Genomic DNA, 20,825 nt, shown 5'->3' with positions numbered 1-20,825 from the left:
CTTATGCATGATATGCCTATGAAGGTGTAGGTGGACACTGAGGTTTTTTGTAGATACATATAATTTAATAAAAAACTCTTTTGCGTATAATAAAATACACTAGTATTATTAAGAAAGAATATGATACGGTTTCCATACCGTAGCAATATCTAGTCAGAGTAGCATCAATCATTAGTGTATTTGTTATTAATTACTACATTGGCTTCGCGTGTAGAACAGTAAATCGGCCGGAAGAGACACATTCAACGAGAGTTATGCCCTAATTATAGGAAATTAGACGCTTAGTTTATTATAATGAGTGTGTACATTCGTTTTATAATAATTGCATCACTAAGTAGTATTTGCAATTTCACAATGAACGTAGATTGGATAAATGCTTGATTTTAAGGGATGGTGTTTAATGTAATCGATGAAGAGTGATTCGATATTGCTATTATCGTTAATTATTCAGGAACATTAACACGATACCACACTTTACATTTATATATGCGCTTTTGGCAACAGTTTAGACCATAAATATATTTGAGACATATATCTAACTTAACAAACTCACTGATATATATATCTTTTAGCGCATGTGCAATCATTACTTCATTCAATATGAGGTAGGACTAGACGAATTCTATTCGGGCACAATTATACTTATTTTGACACTCATATTTGTTTTTTGCTATAAAGATAACTGAGAAACTTAAATTTACAAGAATGAACATTCAAAATATGTAATCTCCTGTTTCTGTTTCGAATTGATTAAAATACTGTTTTGTTGATCGTGAAGCACCATTTAGCATACGTTCTGAAAAGCCGAAACCAAATAAATTATAATTGGTCCAAATCTCTAAACTCCTCCAACAAAATGAAACGCATGGCAGTCTGTATACACATATGTGAGATATCCGTGTTATTATAGTTCGAAAGTACTTTATTTTCTTAGTAGACCATGATCCGGATAGAGTAAAGCAGGAAATCAAATGGGTGACTTATGTAAGTTAGAATTAGGAATTGTTTTATTACACTAGCTAATAAATATCAATTAAGCTTTTAAAAATATATTTGACTTCTGTTTACAATTCCCATGACACTCTTAGATGACGTAAAACGTGAACATGAACCGAAAAATAAATAATAAATTAATAGTTTGAAACCGGGTTATGTTTTGCTGTGTCAGTATCCGCTATAGTAGGTGTAATATACATGAGAAAGCTATCAGGTCTGTCATGTTTATATGCATGCTATATATAGATATGAATGAGAAATAAACACGATAAATAAGATATTTGGAGCATTATGTCACGTGACTAAAATTATGCTTTCTTAAAAATCAAAAATAAATATTTGTTCAAAAACATTATTTTGTATTTACGAATGGGCAATATATATTAAAACTTTTTTTTAATTATTGTACATTCGAGTGAGTTACTACGGAAGCGTATTAGGCTCATGTACGAAAATATTTTTTAGGATAGCGAAAATGTTTTATTTGGCGGCTGCTTAATAATTATCTGGCGGCCGCCACTTAATTGATCTGGCGGCCGCCAAATAATTATATATGCGGCCGCCATTTAAATTTCTGGCATATACTTATCTGCCGGCCGCCACTTAATTATCTGGCGGCCGCCACTTAATTATCTGGCGGCCGCCACTTAATTTATCTGGTGGCCGCCAAATAATTATCTGGCGGCCGCCAGATAAATTAAGTGGCGGCCGCCAGATAATTATATTGCGGCCGATAATTATATTGCCAGATAAATTAAGTGGCGGCCGCCAGATAATTATTTGGCGGCCGCCAGATAAATTAAGTGGCGGCCGCCAAATAAAACATTTTCGTTATCCTGAAAAATATTGTCGTACGTGAGCCTAATACGCTTCCGTATGATGTATTCAAAACTTGGAGCTTACAGTCCTTGATTATGGATTCATAATTGTTCAGTTTAAGCATTAACATGAATAAAACAGACGCATTACTGGAGCATATGGAAATATGAATGATTATGAGTATGTTTATTAATCATATTAGAATACTTTAGCATTCCGAAATCCTATAAATGCAATAATGATAAGGTGTGTTTTTGTATACTTGATGTACGAGTGATATACTTTTAATGTTATTACTAGATTGATAACAATCTGTAATAATAAAAACATTACAAGTGCTACTACTCGAGCACAAAAAGACGACAATTTTACAGCAATAAGTTATTGAAATAGTTTTTATTATTGTGACATATTACCTCGAATAAACATACTTGCTTTAATTCATATTTCCCCATGCATATTTTTGCTCTCGAATATTATCTTCTTAATTAATGCCGTTATGAGATACAAATAAGCAAAGCCTAGTAATTCTGGAATGACTATTAACCTGGCACTTGTAATGGAAAATGATCCAATTTTGCTTATAACAAGCATTCTCATTCATTTAAAAATCTACGTAAAAAATGGCGTTACCATTTGTAACGTCGTCTCCGATTGGCTGAATCAATTGTGCAATGATTTCATAGAAATAGAGTCTCTCAAGAAATTTAAAGTGTCGCGGATTTAGATTGAATTATTAGGATTTAAAATTCGAATATTTTTTGTTATGTTATGGGGTTATAACGCAAAAATCACTGCGTACTTTCATCGGTTAATTTAGATTACACTCAGAATTTTGTGTCACTTCTCCATAACATAAAAAATCTACCCCAGTTAATCTTTTTAAATGTCAAATCTTTAATGCAAAATATATAAGAGAAAACGAAATAGAATAGAAAGAAAAGTGAAAATAAAATATGATAAATATATTGAATTAAACGAAATTAAATCTATAAAGAAAGGGTTTTTATAGGCTTGTTGTCGTAACATTTGACAATAGGATATTTTGATTTTGAGAAAATCCGTAAGGCTTTTGAAGGTTATGAAAGTACCATTTTTGAGGATACAAGCGAACATATGTTCAACATTTGAGATGTATCAACTGTATTACGTGTTTATGAAATAAGAAAAAAATATACATTCGATAGGTCCTACAAGTTCATTAAGCTTATAAATATTGACGCTTTTCTCCCAATATTTATACAGCGTTATGTTAATACTCGCTAATTAGCCCTACTGTCTGTACACAGCTGATGTGTACCGTGCACCAGCTGCTGATACATGTAACTTAGAGGCACCATAAGGGATAGAAAAAGTACCTGAAAACTGCACCTTAAACGAAATCCTAGAAACTGGTTTTTAAAAAAAAAGCTGATAATCAACTTTGGTACCAAGTACAAAGTACCTACAAGTGTAAGAAAAAAATAGTGGCTTGTAAAAATACTCTTTATTGTTTAGACTTGCAATTTAATGTTTAAATGGTTCTGGTCCGATACCAAGAATATATTATTCAGGATTTTAAATTGTTAATGATTTCAATACATCTATAGTACAAATTCGTTATTAATTATTAAAAATAAAGAAATATTAGAACCAAAAAAAAAAAAATGCCTTTTTAATAACCTTCATGATATTATAAGATAAACAAAAATCTACGCCTTTTTGGATTTTTACGCTTCGATGACCTTAAAAATGTGCCCCTTGTTTTGACCCTTCCGTTCTTGTTTTAAATTAATTTCTTGTTATCATCATCAGAGGTTGCCAATACTGACATGATAATATTATACTCTCGAGTTTTATGGTTGATGTCTGAGGAAGCTAAGGCTGGTATCAAGGCAGAGATTGGGTATAAAACTATAGATTACACACCTTTTTGTACGTTAAAGATTAAAGTAACGTCATAACATACATTTGAAATACATTAACGTTATCAAACTTATAGTGTGACCATTTCATAACAGTATCTCGCAATACTTTGTCTCATATTTGGCCAGGAAAATGGCCATATAATATGTCTGCTTCGACAATGCCAACATCCCAACCAAATAATAGTTATCATTAAAAGTTGACTATGCAATGGAAATATTTAATCAAAAAGTAGATTTGAAAGGAGACTAATAAAAAGATCAAATGATAATCGAACCATATGCTCCGTAATGGTAACCGTTCAGTGCTTCGCCGACGACATTAGTCATATTAATCTAAATTAAAAACTGGATGAACAAACACTTTCTGCAATCTAACTTCAAAATCATGAAAGAGTCTTGTAAAGTCCATAAAGCCTTAAGTATTCACTTTAGACAATCAAAATGTTGTTACAAAAAGATAGTAATATTTTATGCAATTACCTCGTTCTGAGAGTAATAATTAGCAAGCAGAAAAGCACTAACATCTTAAGAACAATCCATGATAAAGAATTAGTTAGATATAAAAATAGCACGATAAATAGAGGATCTTACATGAGTGGCTAACTGATATAAAAATTATCAAACGAGTTCAATAAGTTGGTATGCCACGAGCCCTTAGGCGAATGGCATATCAAATTATTTAACGAGTTTGATAAATTTCATATCACATTGTCACGAGTGTAATACTCTATTTAACACATAACTTTTATAGTAGAAATGTAAGCAAAACAATTAATTTCGTCTCTACATAAAACAGTAGAAACCCAGCTCGATTTCACGTGTCGTCTACCGAGACAATCGTACGACATCATATTTTGATCATGACGTCATTATTACCTGTGACGTGACAACAGTGTTACTACACATGTGTCTATCGATATCTATGACATGGTCGTATGCTGTGGCTGAACGGACCAGTTATGTGATAAAATGATTAATCCATGTGTCCGGTATGAAACTATAATTTAACTGTAAAACAAAAATGATAGCTACCTTAACCGAACCTCTACTGCGTATTTACCCTCGGGGTCCGATATCTGAACATAGCATAAAATAGGAATAATTTGAAAAAAGGTTTCAGTACATCATAAACAGTTATGAATCGCTCATAAGTCACTATATCAAGATGATGGATAATGTCAAAAATATAATGACATGGATGATAGACAAACCATAATGACATGCATATATTCAAACTGTATAGTGGTCATATGTAGATTGCTTGCACTAATGATGTATACTGATGTCTACTGTCGTGAAGCTAAAACAGGCGGTTTCGAAATCTTGCACGGTTTTGCCAAAGTTCGAAATCGTATAAGAAAATGACGCTGTGATGACAAATTTTTGGGCAATAATATAATTTTTTGCATGGAAAACAACAATTCTGGTGCTATGGTAGACCTTGTTTTATTGAAGAAAAACAGGGTGGGTTTTTTTTTATTTGGGGAGATGGGATTGAACCTGCAAACCGAATTTAATACCAACGTCGATCCTAGTAGAGACATCAATTAATGTGCTATATATGTATAAAAATTATAAGATTATTATTACAAATGTACATATTAATGACCATTCAATAATGGTTTAAAAATTTACAATCATGTTTTTCTTTTTTGTTTGAAATTTCAGCATCTCCCATAATGTAAATAAAGGTATTTAAAGCATTTATTTTCAGAGCGAATTTCCTACTATATCCAATCATTTGTGAACATTTCCCAGCACAAAATGTTAACGAGGAACCAGAGTGTCAATGATGTTCTTAATCAATCTTCCAAAGACCTATTAAAAGTTGTATTATCTGTGGCTTTCATCGATTATGTATAACGAATTCACTAAGGTAAAATTGGATTACATGGAGATTAATGTAACGAATATCACAACTGCTATACGAATATATAATAATAATAACTATGGTTAACAATGTAATTGAATGTTTATATGGTGTTTGATATCCATGAAATTTAATTATCTATTCTCTGTTTGCTAGACTTGCAGCTGGATTTCTGTAAAGAATGTATCTATAAATTTAATTGCATCGTTATCATTGCTTGTAAAAATACTCTTTATTGTTTAGACGTCAATTTAATGTTTAAATGGTTCTGGTCCGATACCAAGAATATATTATTCAGGATTTTAAATTGATAATTATTTCAATAATCTATAGTACAAACTCGTTATTAATTAATAAAAATAAAGAAATATTAGAACCCCCCCCCCCCAAAAAAAAAATGCCTTTTTAATAACCTTCATGATATTATAAGATAAAAAAAATCTACGCCTTTTTGGATTTTTACGCTTCGATGACCTTAAAAATGTGCCCCTTGTTTTGACCCTTCCGTTCTTGTTTTAAATTAATTTCTTGTTATCATCATCAGAGGTTGCCAATACTGACATGATAATATTATACTCTCGAGTTTTATGGTTGATGTCTGAGGAAGCTAAGGCTGGTATCAAGGCAGAGATTGGGTATAAAACTATAGATTACACACCTTTTTGTACGTTAAAGATTAAAGTAACGTCATAACATACATTTGAAATACATTAACGTTATCAAACTTATAGTGTGACCATTTCATAACAGTATCTCGCAATACTTTGTCTCATATTTGGCCAGGAAAATGGCCATATAATATGTCTGCTTCGACAATGCCAACATCCCAACCAAATAGTAGTTATCATTAAAAGTTGACTATGCAATGGAAATATTTAATCAAAAGGTAGATTTGAAAGGAGACTAATAAAAAGATCAAATGATAATCGAACCATATGCTCCGTAATGGTAACCGTTCAGTGCTTCGCCGACGACATTAGTCATATTAATCTAAATTAAAAACTGGATGAACAAACACTTTCTGCAATCTAACTTCAAAATCATGAAAGAGTCTTGTAAAGTCCATAAAGCCTTAAGTATTCACTTTAGACAATCAAAATGTTGTTACAAAAAGATAGTAATATTTTATGCAATTACCTCGTTCTGAGAGTAATAATTAGCAAGCAGAAAAGCACTAACATCTTAAGAACAATCCATGATAAAGAATTAGTTAGATATAAAAATAGCACGATAAATAGAGGATCTTACATGAGTGGCTAACTGATATAAAAATTATCAAACGAGTTCAATAAGTTGGTATGCCACGAGCCCTTAGGCGAATGGCATATCAAATTATTTAACGAGTTTGATAAATTTCATATCACATAGTCACGAGTGTAATACTCTATTTATCACATAACTTTTATCAGTAGAAATGTAAGCAAAACAATTAATTTCGTCTCTACATAAAACAGTAGAAATCCAGCTCGATTTGACGTGTCGTCTACCGAGACAATCGTACGACATCATATTTTGATCATGACGTCATTATTACCTGTGACGTGACAACAGTGTTACTACACATGTGTCTATCGATATCTATGACATGGTCGTATGCTGTGGCTGAACGGACCAGTTATGTGATAAAATGATTAATCCATGTGTCCGGTATGAAACTATAATTTAACTGTAAAACAAAAATGATAGCTACCTTAACCGAACCTCTACTGCGTATTTACCCTCGGGGTCCGATATCTGAACATAGCATAAAATAGGAATAATTTGAAAAAGGTTTCAGTACATCATAAACAGTTATGAATCGCTCATAAGTCACTATATCAAGATGATGGATAATGTCAAAAATATAATGACATGGATGATAGACAAACCATAATGACATGCATATATTCAAACTGTATAGTGGTCATATGTAGTTATAGATTGCTTGCACTTGTATAAGAAAATGACGCTGTGATGACAAATTTTTGGGCAATAATATAATTTTTTGCATGGAAAACAACAATTCTGGTGCTATGGTAGACCTTGTTTTATTGAAGAAAAACAGGGTGGGTTTTTTTTTATTTGGGGAGGTGGGATTGAACCTGCAAACCGAATATAACATCAACGTCGATCCTAGTAGAGACATCAATTAATGTGCTATATATGTATAAAAATTATAAGATTATCATTACAAATGTACATATTAATGACCATTCAATAATGGCTTAAAAATTTACAATCATGTTTTTCTTTTTTGTTTGAAATTTCAGCATCTCCCATAATGTAAATAAAGGTATTTAAAGTATTTATTTTCAGAGCGAATTTCCTACTCTATCCAATCATTTGTGAATGTAACATGTTCATGAGGAACCAGAGTGTCAATGATGTTCTTAATCAATCTTCCTAAGACCTATTAAAAGTTGTATTATCTGTGGCTTTCATCGATTATGTATAACGAATTCACTAAGGTAAAATTGGATTACATGGAGATTAATGTAACGAATATCACAACTGCTATACGAATATATAATAATAATAACTATGGTTAACAATGTAATTGAATGTTTATATGGTGTTTGATATCCATGAAATTTAATTATCTATTCTCTGTTTGCTAGACTTGCAGCTGGATTTCTGTAAAGAATGTATCTATAAATTTAATTGCATCGTTACCAGGTAATTTACCTCTAATATTACCTTATTTAGACACACGTGAACATTTCTTTATGATTGATGACGTAAATAGCCGCTACAACGCCGTGGCGTGTGTAACCTGTTTATAGGTAGTGTCATTATAAACAGCCGACAATCAATCTTAAAGCGCGCGTGTTTTGTAGGCATACTGGAAAATATGAAGTATAAAAATTGTCGTCTAAGAATTCGCTAAAACTTTGATTTTTATGTAATATCAAAGCTTAGGTAAACTGCACAAAGCGGCATTTTTCAGACAAATACTAATGTAACATGTTTTATTTAATTGCTCAATGTTTTTGTGAAATTTGATATAAGATTGTTCAATCAAAAATCCAGAAATAGTTCGGATTTTACTTCATCCCTTTTGTTAAAGTGAGTAGGAGGTTCATTGTGTATAACTAAGCTTTGGGGCAGTGGTTCTGTTTGTTGTGTACCGTTACTGAAGGTTAACAGACGTACAGGTAAGCATTGCAATTACTTAACTTTCTTTGAAATGAAGAAATTAGAACACTGTTGATTTAATTTTATTTAAACATATTCACAAATATGATGAAGATGTTTTCACGGGTTTTTTTGTTAAACACATTACCATTTATTTTTAGTTATTATCTTAATAAATTAGGTTAGATGTTAGGAGTTGGTGAAAAATTAACTTGAAAATACAATCTTGATGGTTTATTATTAATTGTTCGAAACAGATTGAATGAGAGTTTGAATTCAGAGAAATTAAAACCACCATATAGAGAATGTTGATTAATAAAGAATACAATTTCTTAGAATTATAAAAGTCGTATTCTGGTGTAAATACAATAATAATCATCCATTATTTCTCTTGTTTTAGAAATAATCAAAATTTTATTTTTGTTGGTCTTTTGTCAATATCAACGTTGAATTTATTATTAAATCAGAAAATATAGCCCCAGTATTTTTACATTCCATAATTTGTAGTGAAATAAAAATCAAAACATTTAAATGTTTCCATATTCCAGCCACCGTGCCGTTATAATCAACTGTTAGTGACCGCTCCAAATGTGTGTAACCATGCGTTGTTAAGTTACTACACACTGGTGGCCTTTTGACCGTGTAATTTATAGACAACAAGGGTTGTCAGTATGACAGTGTGTCCCTGTATTACTCATGAGCAATTGCCATCCATAAAATATATATATTTGAGAAACAGTTGATTAAGAATTATCTCGAAGCTAAAACCTACATCCCGTTACAAAATTTGTAATGAATAAATAAAAACATCATACACGAAACCAGCATATGTCGTTGCCGAAAAAAATATCAGTATAAGTTGCGGATTCCATGGCCACTCAAAATAAAAAGAATTCTTTCACTAAAAAGATAAGCAGTATCTTGTAAAATTAAAGTTTATACGAGTTTCTGTTAATTCTACGTAATCATTACAAACAACAAATATATTGAGTACATAATATAATATCTTATCGATGCCACTTTAAACCAAGATTAAATCTTTTAAGTAATCATTTCTTGAAACCTAATTTGACATGGAATTTTCATATTTTGTTTTGATAAATGGTTTCAACCATTTTATTGATATCTATGATGTAATATTGTCTAATGGAACAAAACATACCAAGCCTATGTAAATTCTTTCCACAAATGCTTCTATCTATAATTACGACTTCATTGTTTGCTAATTCATTACCTTATTTTTTTATATTTGTTTCTTTTGCAGGTTAAAATGATTTTCAGGGAGATACAACTTGCTCTGTACATCATTTATGCCGGAAACATAATAGCATTGACCATATCGCATCACGCCTCGGATGTCACAGAACCGCTACCTCTTTACGTTCAAGACTCCTCTACGAGACCCGTTTACAACATGACAAACTTGATTTATGAATATTATTTAGTATGCGGACCTCAGTATATATGCAATAAACATCATTATAGCTTCGTTTATGAATTCAAAAGCACCCCTCGTGTGAAGGTATGTCCTCAGTGTCGATGTGACAGACAGTGTGTCCTCCGTCAGGACTGTTGTCCGGATGTGATCCTCTCCATGCCAGAACAGGATTGTGTTACCACGTCACTGCTTCAGGGCAGAGTCAACAAAAAGTCAAATCATTACATCTTTGCAGACTGTCATGAAAAATCACCTGAGGAACTCAAAGACAAATGCATGATGAATTACACCGACACCGAATCTCTGCAATATCCACCTGTTACGTCACGCAGGTATGCGTTCACATTCCGAAACAAGTTCTGCGCCGAATGCAATGGTATACATAATTATACAGAATGGAATATAGACGTCTCCTGCTTCGATTTCGTCGATCTAAATTTCTTGTCATCTTATGAAGCCATATATAATACCGCAAGGTCTAATGACTGCAAGTTGGAATATGTTGCAGATGAAGGAAACATGCATAAATGTTTTGGAAGAACTCAACATTCTACAGACTATGAACCGTTGGAGTCGTGGTGCAATGTAACTGGTACATGGGCCTACAGAGACCCTGATATAGAAGCTGCATGTGCAGCTGACTATCTGCCTCGTTATAAAACGTATCGAAACATATTTTGCTTTATCTGTAACCCCCCAGATTATCTTCACGAAGACGAAATAGTGGCCACGTGTAATGTTTCAGGCATTTGGTCTCCTTACGAAGCAGCTATAGAACATAATTGTAACAGTATGGATTGGACGCCGAGTACTCAGCCTTATAAGAATGTCTTTTGTTTTCTTTGTAACAGAAACAACACAAACTATAACCGTTATTTTGATGTTTCTATTTCCACCACAGAGAGTGAATCATTGTATGAAAATTTCTTTACTGTCACCCGTTACAATTTAGATTTCTATCACGTATTATTAGAGAAATCAAAGACAATGATGTTTTTGAGTCACATCCATAAACCCATGCCACTGTTTTCGAATCAATGGAATACCACTAAACTTGTATCATATCACTATGCTGTTGAAGGTTCCGGATCATTTTGCAAAATTCCTCACCAATTATTCCAGCTAGATCTCTGTTCATGTGATATGAAAACATGTCTTTATAGCCACAAACCGCCATTTTGCTGTTTGGATGTCTTGTTGGAAGCTCCTACATCTTGCTTTAGTGATATTCTTGTGGAATCTTCATCAGTGAATCAGAAGTATGCTACACCATACAGTGCCATAAGTAAATGTGAACAATCCAATGTAGGTGGCGCTATTGATGAATCCCAGTTACGGTGCGGAATTGCAGCAGACGACATTTTTGGAACGCTTCCTGTTACGCATGGGCAAGCGATTTACAAAAATTTCGACTGTATGTGGTGCCATTTAAACTCGAAAGAGAAACAACACATACAAATAACACCATGGGATGTTCAAATAAAATGCCCTTATGAAATAAATGCAGAATTTCACGTACTGTTGAATGATGTTATAAAGACTGCAAAAGTCATGGACTGTTCTGTAAGAGTCTTTCCAAGACACAGAAATAGTCTTATGTCTCAAGTGAGTCGGATGCACTGTACGAAAACGTCAGAATTCCGCTATGTTGACAAATGTAACACCACCGGGCATTGGATGCTCTTTGACCCGGATGTAAAAGCGGCCTGTGAAAACGAGGGGAAATTTCTCCCGCCTTATCACGAACAATATAAAAATATATTTTGTTATGTGTGTAATCCTCCTACATCAAGTAACATTTCAATTGACACGTGTTCAGTTCAACCAGAAAATCAACGGTATGGAGAAGTTGTCATCGAGTTGTGTAGAAATTCACCCTTAGTGCCTGGCTACGAACCTTACAAAAATGTCTTTTGCTCACTCTGCTCCAATATCAACATGACCCTTCCACCACCGTTTCCATGGAATCCCAGATTTGCGGGTGGATTCGATTTCCCGCCTACATTGTCTCCAAATATCCATCTTGTTCGTGGCATATTCTCAGCTGATCATGAGCCTCAAATGACTGTTAAATCTGAAATACAGATACTGACATTTAGAAATGACGAGGAAATTTACAACACGATAAACGTAAGTACAAACAAAACTGTGCATACTTATCATTGGAGAATTGTTTTTCGTCATTCTGTTTCTGATGCCGGGTATTGACGGGGATCCTTTTGTGATTTTAACAGAAAACGAGAAAATTATATTTTTGCCTTTTTAAAGATTCGACCATTCCGCACTATTTTGCGGATTTAAATCTTTGGGATAATATCAGTCTTCACTGGAAAATAACACCCCCCGAAAACAATCAGTACTTCAAATAAAAACCAAATTTAACAGAACTAAATTAAAACCTACATGTATCAACAAACAGAAAAAAACCAGTTCTTAGTGATTAAGGCATGATTTTAATTTTCCTTTTCACACTAAAATAATTATTTGCTCTTTGTAATCATCCGAGAATGACATAATCGTGACGTCACAATAGAAACATTTAATGAAGTAGACTAGAAAATAAATTATAAGCATTGATGTCACTAATTTTTAATTTCATCGGGGTATAAATAAATTTTATTTGCTACGCGGATTCATACAAATTGTCTTTCATACTCTGATGAAGTTAAAATTAGTGACATCAATGCTTGAATGATATAAGAGTCATAACCAATCAATAGATGATAAAATAAATTATTCTCTGTTCTAAATAGTGTCCTTTCAGTGAGTATGGGCTTGAACAGTTTCTTTCTTAAACAAATAGACACAAAAGATTAAAAAAATGCATTGTAATGTATCTCCTCTGAGGGATGATTTTATATTCCAAATCGGTTTTTATTTTGGCAATAATTATATTGTTTTTGTCCAAGAGAAATATGTTAAATCCAGAATAACAAAATTAAAAACCATTGTCATTAAAAGCATATGATATAATATTTACCATATATATTTACAAGTTTTGCAATCTAACCTGTGTAATATCATTTTACAGCTATGGTTTATTATATGATTTTGGTCTTATACCATAAGTTAAAAATATATTCAAATGAATCCTTTTAATTTAATATACTACAATTTACTTGAGAATTCCAAATTGATTTTGAGAATATTTTTCTATGAAATCAATATCATATTATATGAGGCAGCCAATCAGAAATGATGTTACAGATTGATGGATTGATACAGTAATTTGTAAGCGAATGAAATTCCTCATTAGAAGCAAAATTGAATTATAAACACATAAAGATTTTTTTTCAATATTTCAGAATAAAACTCGCCGACTGATGTGCTATCCAGGAAAGGTTCTAACCAACATGACCTGTAAACCTTTACTGACAAAAACAAACAACCTTAGATACACCTTGGCGTTTACGTTGGAAGCGAATCTTTCTGCACCAATGAAATCAAGTGACATCCTTGAACCGGTAATGAGGGAGGTCAAAGGTCAGATCACCAAACAAATCCGCGGCATTTCTTTCGAATCATTCCACATAATGACGAACTTGAAATGTGACGATCCCATTTCGAATGCTAACGGAGGGTTAACGTTCATGGTACATACTATGTTTTTGATATGGAAATATGTTGACAGACTTTCAACGGAGAAAACATTGCTTAAATTTACAAATGGAACATTTCTTTTTCAAAATGTTCTGTGGAAGTCTACAGTATCGTCTGAAGCTTTTATGTTACCGGCACTCGTGAATACAGTCGGCTTTATGAATCACTGCTACAGTAAAACGGTAAAGGGAACAACATTTAACCTACACGATAACCATAAGCCGGTTTTAGTATCACAACTCCTTCTCTGTCCCCAAGTAGAACTAGAGGAAGACGAGTTTGAAGTGGATGAATCACATTTTGAGATTTCTGTGATGAAATCTGATAGAAAACTTCATCAAGAGGAATTCTTGTTAATCGACAAGAAAGTTCGAGTTTGTCTAAAGGATTTCGAGGAAATGTTCAATGGTTCCATTGTGTCTAGCTTAAGTCAGTCACCTCTGTATGAACCACTAAAGATCACAACATTAGTCTGTAACATTATATCCCTGATTTGTCTGTTTTTAACCTTCATAACTTACTGTTTATTCCCCGCTATGCGTTCTCTACCGGGAATGAACAACATGAGTCTGGTATTCGCCATGTTTTTTGCCCAGCTACTTTTCCAGTGTGGATTTTACTCTTCTTCTTCGCCTACGATGTGTGCTGTACTTGGTGTTTTCATACACATTTTCTGGTTGTCGACTTTTGGTTGTATGAGCGTGTGTTCGTATCACATGTATAGTGTGTTCGCTGGCGACACAATAGCTGGAAGACTGTCTGCATTGGGATGGAAGAAGAAGATGTTACTGTACATAGCATATTCTTATGGACTATCATCAGTCATTGTTATCTGTAACATCGTCATTATCTACCTAACATCTGACGATGACAACATCGGTTACGGTAAAACACGCTGTTTCATAGAAAACAAGACTTCGTTCTATCTATCCTTTCTCTCCCCTGTGTTAATAGTGTGTTTCACAAATATTTACTTTTTCATACGAACAGCTTTACAAATTAAAAAATCCCCAAAAGTCGACAGTACCAAAGAAAGGAAAAATCAACATTTGATTTACGTAAAATTGTTTTCTTTAACAGGGATAACTTGGATTCTATTAGTTATCGATACACTGTTCCCTATAACGGTATTTAGTTTTTTGGTTACTATAGCAACGGTTCTTCAGGGATTGTTCGTTTTAGTCAGTTTTGTTTTAAATAAGAGAGTTTATAATTATTACAAAGTTTTGATTTGTGGTAAGAGGCGAAAAACAACAACTTCTTCATCTTCTCAACCAGGTAATACGCAGTCAACAAATGCAAATTCAAGTTCGATGTGATCTAGATTATCGATATAACTTTGTGTTTTTAATGCAGGTCCATTTAACAGAGGCGACTGGAAACTATATAAAATATGTGTTTCGTAGATAAATTTTTTATATGTATACCTCGGTTCCAAATGAAAATTTACTCTTGAATGATAAATGATCATTGTTCATAATTGTTTTAGATCATAATGGTGTGACTGCCTTTTACCTATAAAAGTTATATGTGCCGTATTTTTCATACTCACGAATCAAGATGAGCTTTTAATATGTTATTAATCACCAAAAATTACCAACTTTTTGAAAATTACAGTACTTTCAATGCATAGGTTTTAATTTTACATATACAAATAAGGGCTGAAAATGATTTTTGGCAATACTGCCAAAAAATATTTATTTACATCAATAGTGAAGTGAAATGAGTACAAACGATGAGACCATGAAGCCAAATTGTGGTCTACAATTTCATTACACATTTTTACAATGTTTTTAGTAATTATAAAGTGACTTCTGCAGGTATGTTTTCATTTAAACATATTTAAGGCATAAAAACAACAATTTTTCAGTACAAAATTTCTCTGTTATAACTAACGTTTATAAGTGATCTGAAGCCATTTGAATGATTTTTACAGCTTTATTCATCAAACCTTATGGTGTTTAATAAATTAATGATGAAAAAATAGCATGTCAAAATTATCGCCCAGTTTCCGCACACATAACTTAAACGAGTACATAGATTTAAACGCAATAAATGATAACTAACATCTTTCACTCAATTAACGCGATGTAATGACTATGTTTTCCATTTCCTATACAATATATAAATAATAAACATGCATTATAAAGACAGTAATTAAGATAATTAAAAAAATCACTACTAGTTTCCTGGTGAATTTTAACGTTTTTTTCAGGAATTATGCTGGATTTACGGATTAGCTATAAAGAATGCAAAATACGAGAATTGCGTTGAGATGTTACGTATGGAGAATTGATTTGTAGTTGCAGTTTTCTTAACTTATTTCTCAATGAATGTTACAAACACTGGATAATTCTCGGGTTTTACTACATTCTGTCACTCTCAGGTAGAATATCTTCCATATCCACATATGTAAGAGTCATATATGTTTATTTTCGCCTCGACAATGCAATAATGTTTGGACCACACTGTTGAAATTACTTCTTTGTTGATTTCTACAACTTCAAATAATTCGTATCCTACAGACGTACGTTTGCGAAGATCTAATGTTATCTGGAATACCGGATATAACAGTTGATATTACTTGTATGATCTATATATATATTTCTATGTTGTGAGTTTTTTTGCTATAAATGATTTCAAATCGCATTGTTATTGTATTTCATTAAAATTACTTTTGTCTCTTGTACTTTCTAGCTTGCCATGACATGCCATAAGGATGAACAGGAGAAATTAAATTATTTTAAGATGATTTTGCCAAATCATATATACACATGTTTATCCTTTTGATTTATATCTTATAACATCACTAATATTACACATTAAATATGTTTTTATTCTATTTTCTACAATTTATTGTCAATCTTAACAATCTTTACTTTTTGTCTATATTTTACATTTTCAACACATTATCAAGAAGTTATCTCCCTTAGACTAGCGTCAAACCTAGGGTTTATAGATGATACTTCAACATTAATATCTGTGCCCCATTTATCGAATTTATTTATTTCATCCTCACCCTCACCCCCTCTGTTTTCATTTAAAATACCCTCACTTTTGCCTCACTTATATATATATGTTACTAGTTTAGTCTTCATTAACTGATGCATTTTCTGCAAAGGGGACATGGATTAATAAACTTGTTTCTAAATCTTATTTATTTCTTGCTCTAGAAATGAAATAAAAGAGTTCATATTAAAGATAGAGTTGGAAAGTTCTTGCAAAATTTATGTTATGACAAGTCCGGTGCATCCAAATAATCATTTTTTCCGATCATTTTGCCACGACGAAAAAGAATCATCTGGAATATATGTACATGATACAATATCCGTCTCAATTTAAAAACCCTGACCTCTCATTATCACGTGTATTTTCTTACTGTTGTTGATCAGAAACAATACTGAGCTTGGTTATAAGTTAAATACGTATTACCATAATGTACAGAATCCGCAGACATTCTGGAGTAGTGCTACATATCAGCCTAAGCTATTATTTCTTATACACGTGAAAATCCTTGTGTTTATTTCGATTGAAATAGCAAAATATATTTATACTGAGCCTAACACACCTAGTGCCGAAAATACTCACCAGCATAACAGATTTATATACCAGATTAAACAAAAACAATGAGAGTTTTGTATGCCAATGGATACATAAATTTAGTTTGTCTCCTCGTTCGAGGTATGTATAATTTCTCGTCATTTGCGGATTGATACACCATCGATCCGCTTTGATGAAATGCGTGACTCGAAAGCCATACACTTTCTCTGGGCAAGAAGCCAGTTATTTTATTATTTTTCTTCAGAAAATAAAACTTTAAATTACGTTGTGGGTAAATGTAATAAAAAAACAATTCAATAATAGTGGTATAATCAGGGATAAGGAAGGCAAGAATATTTCACTTGATATTGCTTATTCATCAATGCTACTGTTAATCAATATTCTGTCGTGGCTATTCGAGATTTTATTTCAAAGTAAATTCATAGAGATTACATAACTAAATTGAAACTTCGCGAAATTCACGAAGGTAATTCGCACGCGAAAGAGAGTTGGTTTAGAGTATGGTCAACTTCGCTAGCCAAGGGTATTTAATATGATACCCTCTCTGTTACATGGAGAGTGTCGTATAATGAATACCATTGGCTAGCGAAGTTGGAATATGGTACAAGTATTCAGAAACTGCAAATTTCAAACCACGTGGTAAGGGAATTAAAACTCTATCAAAGTTACTTTGAAACGAAGGGAAGTAACTTTGATAAATACGAATGATGTGTCGTTACTGACTGCATATCGAGTATTTGATATATACAATTATTGATCTTAAGTCATTTAACATTATGGTCATACACACTGCAGTCTGGTTACATCACTATAATATATCCCCAGGGCTGAATATTTGTTACGAAACTGTGGAGTAATACCAGACCGCAAGTCTTTCATATTGCCCCGTGAGACTTTGGTGAGAGATGATAAACAAAATGACAATGGGAACGAACTAAAGCGTAATGAATCATTCATTAACTTTACTTTGGTTGTCATTATTAAAAGGACATGCGTTCTAACTTCAAAGAGGTCGATTGCTTTTAAGGCCCATTTTATGACCAATAGAAATGTTATTAGTTTTTTTATCGGGAAAATGAAATTCCCAAAAGAACAAATACTGTACAGATGAATCGCGCATTGCAAATAATGTTGTTGCTGTTTAGTAGTAAGAAAGATAACTCTTGCTCTTTAACAAGCCATGATTCACATGTAAAAGTTGTCATCAGATCTAGAGCGGTTTCTTGCCAAAGCATAGGAAAAATAGATGAAAGAAGCCATGTTCGCATCTTGCCTTACTTCCCATCTTACCTTCCATAGACAGCGATCTATTTTACGATAAAATAATCGCAATTAAAAAAATAAATCCTAACAAAATATGGAGTGGTTGGTGTTACAATATATGTAGCCTATGTAATACATACGTAATATTTTGCTTCGTGGTTATAAGACAATGACTTATTCTACATGGTGGTTGAGATTTCTAAAATAATTAGCCATTGTCAAATCCTGAGCTATATGAATCTTCGCATTATCAAATCTTGTGTTATGAGGACAATTTATATCTAGTGTTAATTATTTTTTTTTACATCAAAAATTATTCGTGATGAACAATTTTGATAAAAACAGTCCAGTTTCAATCATAGTTTTATTTCAAGGAACTTTATTACAAGTGCTTCATAAATCACGCTCCGATCAAAATTTATTGTGTACACTATTTATGGAAAGTTTTAAATGAAAAAAATAACTTGCATTGAAGTCAATTTATTTAGTCTAAGATTAGAAAAATTAATTTCACGTATTTTAGATATATTATTTATAACATTATATTATTCAGTTATTCATTGCATGACTATTTTCTGAAACTCTCGACCTATCGACTTGTTATAGTATGGTGTTTTTTTATAGTTATTTAAACATTATGTCATATAAAGTAAGTGTTGGTTGGGGAGTTAGTATTTGATGCTGATTAAGTTTTTAAATGTTTACATTACATTTAGATATGTTCCTGTAGTAAAATCATTAAAATAAAACCCAAATGATAAAATCATGACATGACTATGTGTCTTAGTATCTTGGGTCATAGTGACGAAGTTTTAAAATATTTAAGCCAATGCAGTGAGTCACGCTTTCTAAGTTTTATATATTGATTAAGTGGGCATTTCAATGATCTGTGCTATGGGTCTCATAAGCTTGTCCTGTTTCTTTAGCTCTCTTTGAACGGACAATACATGAATACTTTTATATGGAAAAGAAATTCAAAACGTAATCTTCAGTCTTTGGAAAGTGAATGTGATCAAATGTCATCTATATACATGTATATATTGAATTGTATCAACGGGATGCATATATAGATTTTTAATAAAACTGCCACATTCGAAACACTTTTACTCCCTTCATTTCGACTTCAATATCTATCTAAATGTGTATGCTTCTTCTGAGACAGAGGCGATTTATATAGGTCTCATTAATTGTTATGATATCTTGTTAATTTAGGATTAACTTCTGCGACAGAAGCGATTTATATGGTTCTCATCAATTGTTACGATATTTTGTATATTTAGGATTAACTTCTGCGACAGAGGCGATTTATATGGTTCTCGTCATTGTTATGATATTTTGTATATTTAGGATTAACTCTGCGACAGAGGCGATTTATATGGTTCTCGTCATTGTTATGATATTTTGTATATTTAGGATTAACTTCTGCGACAGAGGCGATTTATATGGTTCTCGTCATTGTTATGATATTTTGTATATTTTAGGATTAACTTCTGCGACAGAGGCGATTTATATGGTTCTCATAAATTGTTACGATATTTTGTATATCTAGGATTAATTTCTGCGACAGAAGCGATTTATATGGTTCTCGTCAATTGTTATGATATTTTGTATATTTAGGATTAACTTCTGCGACAGAGGCGATTTATATGGTTCTCATAAATTGTTACGATATTTTGTATATTTAGTATTAATTTCTGCGACAGGGGCGATTTATATGGTTCTCATCAATTGTTACGATATTTTGTATATTTAGGATTAACTTCTGCGACAGAAGCGATTTATATGGTTCTCATCAATTGTTATGATATTTTGTATATTTAGGATTAACTTCTGCGACAGAGGCGATTTATATGGTTCTCATCAATTGTTACGATATTTTGTATATTTAGGATTAACTTCTGCGACAGAAGCGATTTATATGGTTCTCATCAATTGTTACGATATTTTGTATATTTAGGATTAACTTCTGCGACAGAGGCGATTTATATGGTTCTCATAAATTGTTATGATATTTTGTATATTTAGGATTAACTTTAAAGTGAATAGTCGGGCAAAGAATATCAGTCTAAATGCGTTCATTGGCCTTCCAAAAGTTCTCATATATTAATACGACGGTCAAGTTCTGCTTACGTTTCCCAGTTCTGATCATTAAAAGAAAGAAAAGTTGAAAGTATTGAAAGCGAGGCTGCGTGGAAATGTAATCACGAACATAGTCAGCCGGGAGGACGTTTTAGGATTCCTATACTTTAAATTAATT

The 20,825-nt window shown here is 32.4% G+C and overlaps 1 protein-coding gene across 1 annotated transcript; it reads left to right on the top strand.

Moving 5' to 3' along the window:
- Nucleotides 1-9,831: 9,831 nt before the first annotated feature.
- LOC138321490 (uncharacterized) lies at nt 9,832-16,524 on the top strand. Its single transcript, XM_069265218.1, has 2 exons — nt 9,832-12,274; nt 13,450-16,524. The coding sequence occupies exons 1-2, from the start codon at nt 9,977-9,979 to the stop codon at nt 15,061-15,063; spliced, it is 3,912 nt and encodes a 1,303-aa protein (XP_069121319.1). The 5' UTR covers nt 9,832-9,976; the 3' UTR covers nt 15,064-16,524.
- Nucleotides 16,525-20,825: the final 4,301 nt, after the last annotated feature.

The sequence above is a fragment of the Argopecten irradians genome, chromosome 4, assembly GCF_041381155.1.
Source record: "Argopecten irradians isolate NY chromosome 4, Ai_NY, whole genome shotgun sequence".
Taxonomy (NCBI): Eukaryota; Metazoa; Mollusca; class Bivalvia; order Pectinida; family Pectinidae; genus Argopecten; species Argopecten irradians.
Note: the sequence above shows the minus strand (reverse complement) of the source record. Positions and strands in the feature narration are given on the sequence as shown.

Coding starts and splice junctions, on each gene's coding strand:
- LOC138321490 (XM_069265218.1), top strand. CDS start 9,977: ATGATTTTCAGGGAGATACAACTTGCTCTGTACATCATTTATGCCGGA. Junction 12,275..13,449: donor AAATTTACAACACGATAAAC/GTAAGTACAAAC, acceptor TCAATATTTCAG/AATAAAACTCGCCGACTGAT.